Consider the following 9,966-nt stretch of genomic DNA (forward strand, 5'->3'; position numbering starts at 1 on the left):
ATACCCAATTAAACATAGAAATCAAGATGGAACAAACTCTAACACAACAATTGGATTGTATGTTAAATTTTCAATCCAAAATACATCCAAACAATAAACTTACAAACAGTTGATAAGGATATAAGCTTCTTGCCTAGAAAATATAAATTTGATTACAGAAATCCACCCCATCTACCTTGACAATTCAAGACCACCCAGATGCAGATCACGCTTCTCTGTCTCCATCTTGATTTTTCTCTCTTCTTTTTCTCTCCCACCTTATTTTTTTACTGTACAATCATGGCATTGACCTAACTGGTACCAGCCCTCTGCTGCCTATAGACAACAACCTACATATCAGACATGCATCTGTCTTGTTGCAATGTAAACCAAGACAATACCATTTCAAAACAAATACCAACTAGGCATAAAAATATATGTTATATACTAACATTAGCAATAAAATTCTCTCTCATAAATGACAGGTATATTCTGTCATTCCTTTAAAGAAAACACATAAAATTGTTCTCAACCATCTTATTGAGGTGTGAACAAACATCAGAGAAAAAAATATTATCAAATGTCATTGAGTGTCAAGAACTGATTATCAGGCAAGACATCAGCGTTACAACCCACTACATGTATGCATAGGAATTGATATTGAACAGGATGCATGTTGAATCTGTATGATTCCAGGAATTATTGGATTTAGCATAATGATATATTCTCCAGATCACAAGAATCATGAGACGCTTAAGGAGATTTTGTGAACATGTTCAACTCCTGCCTCAATGTTGAATGTGAAAGTTCCCTTCCCTACACCAGGGAATGAAAGACATAATGTGCCACGATTCAACTCAAAGTCCAAATGATATGGATCATTTATACCTTCTCAACTCTTGTCTTACTATAAAAGTTCTGAGGAAATCTATTGGGTTCATAAATATTGCTGTTGACACTGGTCTGTTGAAGGTTGTTCAAGAGAAGATTGGCCTTTGGAATATTTATGGCATTGATGTTAATGAAATCATGGCAGCTGTGGATGGAGAACATTATCTTCAAAACATGTTTTTGGAAATGTTTTGATCAAAAGTTTTCAGACCTCAGATGTAGAGCTTGAGGCCAGAATTTTCTCATTGTATCCAGGGAGCAGAACATAGGATGAACAGAAATGAATTGTTGAATATAATTAAGTGGATCGCCCATCAGCAGAAGCCTTAAAATATACAAACTGGTGTAAATGTGTGTGTTATGTTTGCCTGCATAAGAATCAGGTTTCACAACTGCTCCATGCTAGATCCTAGGAGACATGAAGAAGCTGTGTGCTTTCACTATTGCCATTTTTTCCCTGAAGTTTTGTCTCATCTTGTGCAGTTTGACTGAACCCAACTGCTTTTGGAGGATAAAGAGTAGTGAAGATAATGATGGAGATTTGCGAAGTGACTGTGGTTTTGTTCTTTTTACACACGAGGGCCCTATTCCAGAAGATTTTTATAATGACATTATTAATTTTAGGTAAGTTATTAACTTTATTTCCTGCTTCAATACTATGAATTAGAAATATGTAGCTGTGTACACAACTGTGAGATTCTGTCCAATTTTTCCCTTGTAACTTTAGGAACGACAGAAAATTAATTATAATTTCAATCACTATTTTAGGACTTTCAAATGTGTCATGGTTTACCTTAGCTTTACTACATTGGCTCTATTTCACAAAGCTGGGAAATGAGAGAGACTGGATTCTATCTCTTGAATCGTTATTGATATCATATATTGAAATATGTTTTTACCTTTACCTTGAATTCATAATTCCCACTTTTGGCAAAATCTCAATATGAGGAGACTGCATCACTGCCTCTCTTCAATTTTCTGCCAACCATTCCTGTATAAACATACCTCTAAATGCCTCAATAATATGGTTATCTAATTTTGGCCTCTAAAATTTGGGCATAAACTCAGACATTGAAATCTGTGTGGTATGGTGGTGGAAAGATGTCTACTATATATGATTACATGTATATTATTAAATATATACTCATGAGCATGTATATGCTTTGCATTATAAAATAGTCTTTAAATGAGCCACTCCTCTCATTCTGGAGCTGTCACTGAATATGGAAAAAGCCTGCCAGATTTCTTATTCTGTTAGCAGAATATCTTTTCATCCAGTGATGCAAATACTCAGTCACATATTAGACTTATTATCTGTATCATATAGACATTCAATATTTTTCTTAATATTTAAAATATTTTACATTAGAGAAAATCTAGGAGAATAAATGTACTTCTTGTGGATAAGAAGCTGTTCTCAATGTGGCTACATAGTTCTTAAATTCCAAATGTGAGATGTTATCATTTGTGCCTGCAGATCATGAGAGAGGGGGTCTTGAAATCACTCAAATTTTCGCTAATGAGTGTGCTTGGAACTTCATTCTTTCATACACTGAAGTTTCCTGCACTTTTCTATCCCTGACGCTCACCCCATTTCTTATTCAATTTTTTTGTCTTTGGGATTTAAACAAAATATTTTCGAATTGTTAGCCACAGTATACTGTGTACACTTTGATATTGGTGGTGGCTTCACATTATTGTAATTTTGGGTTAGGTCAGTAGAAATTTCATTTCTGATGCACTCTGTATTATCCCAGATTTCATTGAAAGAAATAGTGGACATTCTCATTAGTGACACTTCTATAAGCCATAATAAGATTTAAATTTACAAATATACGAATTGTACCAATACACTTTTACAGTTTAGAAGAAAAATCTAGGTCCAAACATTTAAGTGAAAAGTGATAATTTCAGCAAAAAGAGCATGTTTGGTGTTTTACTCCAGATGAGAGGTAATTTCTAATAGTAACAGATGAACAGATGAACTGCCAACTGTGCTTGGGCAGAGGAACACATTTCAAATGGAAGAAGATCTTACTGCTCAGACAACTGTTAAAGGACCTTAAAGAATTAGGAGGCCTGAAGTGTTAAGAGAAATGTCAATCCACATTTACAAACTTAAAATAATAACAACACACTAAAAGGTAACTTTAAGTTGATGTGTAATGGAGCCTATAAGATATTATTCAGGTTACAGAGTATATTCTATCATTTAATGTACTTGAAATGAATAAATACATTTAAGTGGAATATATCTTTAAATATTTTAATGAATATTGACAGTTGAAACTATTAAATACATGTTCTACGAACAAGGAAATATTATTGATAATGTTTCTCACTATGCATAAAATTAGCATTTTTATAATGTTTAACTTCAAAGAGTTTTTCCTAATTTGAAATTTGAAAAATGTTCTTTTGATACAATAAATTCTCTCCTAAAAGAACTGATACCCTTTTTAAAATAAATTGATTGTTAGATCATTTACACAGATATATAATTCATTTTGCATATACTTACTCTATTAGGTATTATTATATAAGGGCTTTTGAATATATTTCTAAATGATTTACCTTTGAATTCTTCATGCTCTTTTACTCTGCTTGATACTCAAATAATATTTTGAGTTTTGAAACAATTTACTATTCAACATTTGATATACAATCATGAGTAATAAACATATTAAATATCCATTATTGATATTTTTGGGTATAAAGGTATATGAATGTAAAAGTTGAACAAAAATTTTTGATGTAATCTATGATTTGCAAAATATTAAATATTATTAACATGTTTGAATATAAAGTACATTTAAATAATAAAAATATAGTGCAAATATGTTTTGTATTTCATGTGTGGTTTAAGTCATGCTTGTTATTTGCATTGGTGGAATTACATCTCCCAGACTATATTATAACAGTCTTACTCAATTGGACTCTAATGTGGCTTGAAGATTGTATTCAGAGATAAAATAGTCCTCTTATTGACTTTCACAATTAAAAAATTTATCATAGATTAGTATCCTAGGTCTATGAATTATTAAGTTGTATTCAAATATTAAGATCTCTAATTTATGAGATTTATTTCATGAAATTTAGACAGAAATTTAGAATGTCTTGTGGTACAAACTTAACTACAATTGAAATTTTATTTTTCATACGTCTCCCTTCAACATCATTATGCTTGGTTTTAGGATACCAGCAAGAAAATATGAGTTTTTTCTGGTATTGTTATTTGCAACTGATGAGATCAACAAGAATCCTTATCTTTTGCCCAACATGTCTTTGATATTTAACATCATTTTTGGCCTGTGTGAAGATACATTGGGAGTTCTGGATAAAGCATATTTACATCAAAACAGCAATTCTGAACTATTTAATTATTACTGTGGTATAAATCAACTTTGTGATGTAGACCTTACAGGACCATCATGGACAACATCCTTAAAACTATCAATTTATTCAAGAACACCAAAGGTAATAAGGTGTGACACCAACTTTTAAATTCCATTTACATGTGCCTACAATAAAACTTGGACACCATGCATTTGTGGGTATGCTGCTACACACACACACACACACACACACACACACACACACGCACGCACGCACACACACACTAAAGTAAAATAATCAGATTGTATAACTATACTGGGAAAATAGAAAAAACTGCTTTTCAGAACATTCAGATTCAGGAATATTCTAGGATATAATAGTAAAAATATATGATATGTATACTGTAATCTTACAACACTTAATCTGAGTTCTGAATGGTGAGAAACGTTACTTGTATATATGTCCAAACCTTGTAACAATCATTTTCTCATGTGGATGTTTCATCCTCTCTTCTATACTCTTTAGATTTTCTTTGGCTCATTTAACCCTAATCTGAGTGACCATGACCAGTTTCCCTATATCTATCAGATAGCAGCCAAGGACACATATTTGTTCCATGGCATGGTCTCCTTGATGTTTCATTTTGGATGGACTTGGATAGGACTGGTCATCTCAGATGATGACCAAGGTATTCAGTTTCTTTCAGACTTGAGAGAAGAAATGCAAAGGCATGCAATCTGTTTAGCTTTTGTGAATATGATCCCAGAAACCATGCAGATATACAAGACAAGAGTTAAGATATATGACCAACAACTTATGACATCTTCAGCAAAGGTTGTTATCATTTATGGAGAAGTGAACTCCACTCTAGAACTCAGCTTTAGAAGATGGGCATATTTAGGTGCACAGAGAATCTGGATCACAACCTCACAATGGGATGTCATCACACATAAAAAAGATTTCAGCCTTGATTTCTCCCACGGGACTGTCACTTTTGCCCACCACCACACTGACATTGCTGTATTTAGAAATTTTATGCAAACAATAAACACATCCATGTATCCGGTAGACATTTCGCAGTCTATGCTGCAGTGGAATCATTTTAACTGTTCAATCTCAAAGAACAAGAAGAAAATGGATTGTTTTACGTTCAAAAACCCATTAGAATGGTTAATACAGCATACATTTGACATGGTCCTGAGTGAAGAAGGTTACAATTTGTATAATGCTGTGTATGCTGTGGCCCACACCTACCATAAACTCATTTTTCAACAAGTAGAGTCTCAGAAAATGGAAGAACCCAAAGGATTATTCACCGACTGTCAGCAGGTAATGTTTGTTACATTTCATTATGCTTAGATTTATCAATGTGACCTTTCAGGCCACTAGGAAGTTCACATACATTTGTGAGAGGTTGTCCCTCAGTGTATAGTTTTCTATACTGCAAAACTCCAAAATGAATTTTTGACCTGGATATATCTTAAACAGTGATAACATTGAATAGGAGACAATACATTTTTATAAATATCAGTGAATTATGTGAAATTGTGTTTCAATTTTTAACCAAATAAGTTCAAAATTTAAAAAGAGCCAAGAGTTTTATCATAAAATCCTTAAGTGATGACTAGACTAGACTATTTTTCTCAAGAAGAATTTCTCAAAAATAAGTATATGTGCTCTGATAATAGATATTCATTTGAATTAATAATTGTTTATAAAACACAAATGATGAAGAGTGCACATTGTATTAAGTTTATGGTTATTTCATATATGTGTGCAGTATGTACATGATTTACCCACTATCATACTTTACTTCCAAAACTTCCAGAATGTTTAATTTCCCCTTATTTCTTACATATTTGGCTTTAGCTTTTAAATATTATTTTTGACAAACATGTGTACACATACACACACAAACCATGTGATTTGTTCTCTGGTAATCATTTATTCCAGGTTTTTTAACCATCACACATTAATATAAGTTATATTAACATGTAATTATACAATATAGCATGTAATTATAACTTGTAATAATTCAGTATAGTGCATTTTACTACATCGGATTACATTAATACACCTGTCTTTTCTGAAAGAAACTAAAAGATCATGGGACATTCTCAATTTGGCATTCTCTGTATTGATATTCACATGTAATCATCTAATGATTCCTCTCATTTAGGTGACTTCTTTGCTGAAAACTATTGAATTTACTAACCCTGTTGGAGAACTGGTGGACACGAAACATAAGGAAAATCAGTGTGCCACGTATGACATTTTCATCACTTGGAATTTTCCACAAGGCCTCGGATTAAAAGTGAAAATAGGAAGCTATTTTCCTTGTTTGCCACAGAGTCAACAACTTCATATATCTGAAGACTGGGAGTGGGTCACAGGAGAAACATTGGTAAGTATATTATAATTTTTATTTTTATAGATGTCTAAATTTTAAAATAGGATGCACTGAGACAATGTCCATGTGGTTAAGACCAATTAATACTCTTGCAAATGACCATTCTCAGTTACAAGCACCAAAATTGAATAACATTAAAATTCATGTAATCCGGTCATAGGGATTCAAGAACTCTGAATTTCATGTTCCTTTGCAGCGATGTAACTATTTACCCCACACTACAGAAATATATTTATTAAATTTATACCAACATATACATGTATACATACACACACATATATATTTTACATATATATATATATATATTACTGTAACTACAGATAAACGCTGTAATTTTCTGATTATGTATGCATAAAGTTGTAGCCTAATTAAGTAGAGCATGGATTCACTAAGAGAAGTATTTTTCCAGATTCAAACTTTTCACTTTTTAATTTATAGATTTTTATTATTAATTTTATTTATTTAAATTTAATATTATCCTCCTTCCCAGTTTCCCCTCCTCTGCAGAGTATTGCCTTATCTGGAATCGTAGTGAAGAGAGGCCTATGGAGGGTGCATGACACTGAATATGAGAATGTTAGATCAGTGAGGCCAGAGTGGCCAGATTTTGGGGGAGCTCTCTAATAGAAACAAGGGTAGGGATGGAATGGGTATTAGAGGTTATCTTTTACACTTAGGAAAAGTTCATTAATAGTATGAGAGTCTTAAATGACATACTTTGTTCTTATTCATTGAATAAGTCTTTCTTGATATATCCTATCTTCTCTCTCCATAAAACTCAGTGTTACTATTTTTATTTATAAATCTTGGGAAAAAAACTGATGCCACATAAACGTTCCATTTGAATTAATCAGATTAGCAAGGAAGAAATTTAAATTGTTACACAAACAATATTTTATATATAATATTACATGACATAGTAATTATTGTATGACATTCAGTATATTTTAAGGTAATACAATAATAAATTATCAGAGGAATATATCTGTTAATGTCCCATTTATTAATCTATGGGTCATTTTGCATATGATGTATTCATGAACTACACACACACACATACACATCAATTACATATATATACATATATATATAATTGCATACTTCATATATATATTACATATAAATGTGTGTGTATCTGTGTGTCTGTGTGTCTATATGTGTATTGCCTCAGATTCCCCCCTCAGTGTGTAGTATGACATGTACTGCAGGATTCAGAAAAATTCATCAGAAAGAAACAGCCGATTGCTGCTTTGATTGTGTCCAGTGTCAAGAAAATGAGATTGCCAATGATACAGGTACATGCTTTCATGCAGAAGAACATTTGATGAATTCGAATACCTTCTCTTTACAAACTAGAAATATGATATAACCTAGATGGAAACTATAGCCCAAAATTCTCCATGTTTAAGAATTAAATTAGTTAAATAATATCAGTTTCTCTTGGATCCAATATATTTCCTGTAATATCTTCTAAAAAATCTCATGTCTCTCACAATATAATGGATAATGGTTTTATATTATGCAGAAAATGTTTCAGGGGACATACATGTGAAAACTTTTTAAAAATAATTTTAGGCATAACCTAAGCAGATGTTTATTCTTCTTTGATCCTATGTACAGAGAATCTTGAATACATGTACAGTGCACAATCTTTCTGTCACACAGTTTAGTCCTTGACAAAAACAAGATGCTCAGAACAACAAGTGTTCTCTAGCGAAACATATATTAATATCTTAAATAGCAAAAGAAATTAGGCATTTCCTATCAAAAATTAGAAAAAGAGTGACGATTTCAACAATGCAACAAGAGATGGGAGAGTGCTTATTATTAATCACAGCCTAACTAAGGCAAGCGGGATGAATGTCAATATAAATAATCTTCATGCCATAAATTTCTATAGCCATAACCAGGGGGATTAGTTTTGGGGAAGAAAATTGTACAACAACAAGAGGGACATGCATAAGTTTATGAGACATACGGCTTCAAGAATGAAAATATTCCTTTACACAAACAGTATTTGAATGAGGAATTGCATGTTCACAAGACTATGTGTAGATAAAGACAAAGTGCACAATTCCCAAAGAATAATGATTTTGGTCAATCAAAATCAATAAATATGTTTGCGTACTACCCTTATGTCTAAATAGTGATTTTATGGTTTGAGAAATAAAATCAACTGAGATTATGCATATTAGTAATCATCATATTTTTATTTCATTTTTGTTTAAGAGATAAATTTTCCATTTTTTATAACAATTTGTTCCATCTCAAAGCATAGGTTAATAGATAGCAGGCTTAAGTTATTAGTCCCTAGAGCAATAATTAACAAAATATATTCTCAACCCCAAATTATTGATATATCCTCTGAATAAAACAAATATATAATTATTAAATACACAATTATGGTACCTTATAAGGGATTATTGTTCTTTGCCAGCAGATATGGAGCAGTGTGTGAAATGTCCAGATGATTCATATGCCAACTTAGAACAAAGCCAGTGTCTCCAAAGAGTGGTGACATTTCTCGCTTATGAAGATCCACTGGGCATGGCTCTAGGCTGCATGGCCCTGTCCTTCTCAGCCATCACAATCCTAGTCCTGGTCACTTTTGTGAAGTACAAAGATACACCCATTGTGAAAGCCAACAACCGCATTCTCAGCTACATCCTGCTCATATCTCTAGTCTTCTGTTTTCTCTGCTCATTGCTCTACATTGGACACCCCAACCAGGCCACCTGCATCCTGCAGCAGACCACATTTGCAATATTTTTCACTGTTGCTATTTCTACTGTGTTGGCCAAAACAATAACTGTGGTCACAGCTTTCAAGCTCACTACTCCAGAGAGAAGGATAAAAAAGATAATGATAAAAGGGGCAATTAACTTGCTCATTCCCATTTGCACCCTAATCCAACTTGTTCTCTGTGCAGTCTGGTTGGTGATATCTCCTCCATTTATTGACAGAGATATACAATCTGAACATGGGAAGGTAATCATCATTTGCAACAAAGGCTCAGTCATTGCCTTCCACTTTGTCTTGGGATATTTGGGCTCCTTGGCTCTGGGGAGCTTCACTGTGGCTTTCTTGGCTAGGAACCTTCCTGACAGATTCAATGAGGCCAAGTTCTTAACATTCAGCATGTTGGTGTTCTACAGTGTTTGGATCACCTTCCTCCCTGTCTACCACAGCACCAGGGGGAAGGATATGGTTATTGTGGAGGTTTTCTCCATCTTGGCTTCTAGTGCAGGGTTGCTAGGGTGTATATTTTTCCAAAAGTGTTATGTTCTTTTAGTTCGACCAGATTTAAATGTTCTTCGGAAATAGAAAAATAAATTGCTTTATCGACCCTT

General features: G+C 32.9%; 1 protein-coding gene across 4 annotated transcripts; it reads left to right on the forward strand.

Annotated features, from left to right (window-relative positions):
- The first annotated feature begins 1,288 nt into the window (after positions 1-1,288).
- Positions 1,289-9,966, forward strand: Vom2r5 (vomeronasal 2 receptor, 5). 4 transcript variants are annotated; one of them, XM_087588292.1, is made up of 6 exons: positions 1,289-1,494; positions 4,065-4,347; positions 4,732-5,535; positions 6,386-6,610; positions 7,788-7,911; positions 9,057-9,966. In XM_087588292.1, the coding sequence occupies exons 1-6, from the start codon at positions 1,289-1,291 to the stop codon at positions 9,938-9,940; spliced, it is 2,526 nt and encodes an 841-aa protein (XP_087444418.1). In that variant the 3' UTR covers positions 9,941-9,966.

Source organism: Rattus norvegicus, chromosome 1, assembly GCF_021556685.1.
Source record: "Rattus norvegicus strain SHRSP/BbbUtx chromosome 1, alternate assembly SHRSP_T2T, whole genome shotgun sequence".
NCBI lineage: Eukaryota > Metazoa > Chordata > Mammalia > Rodentia > Muridae > Rattus > Rattus norvegicus.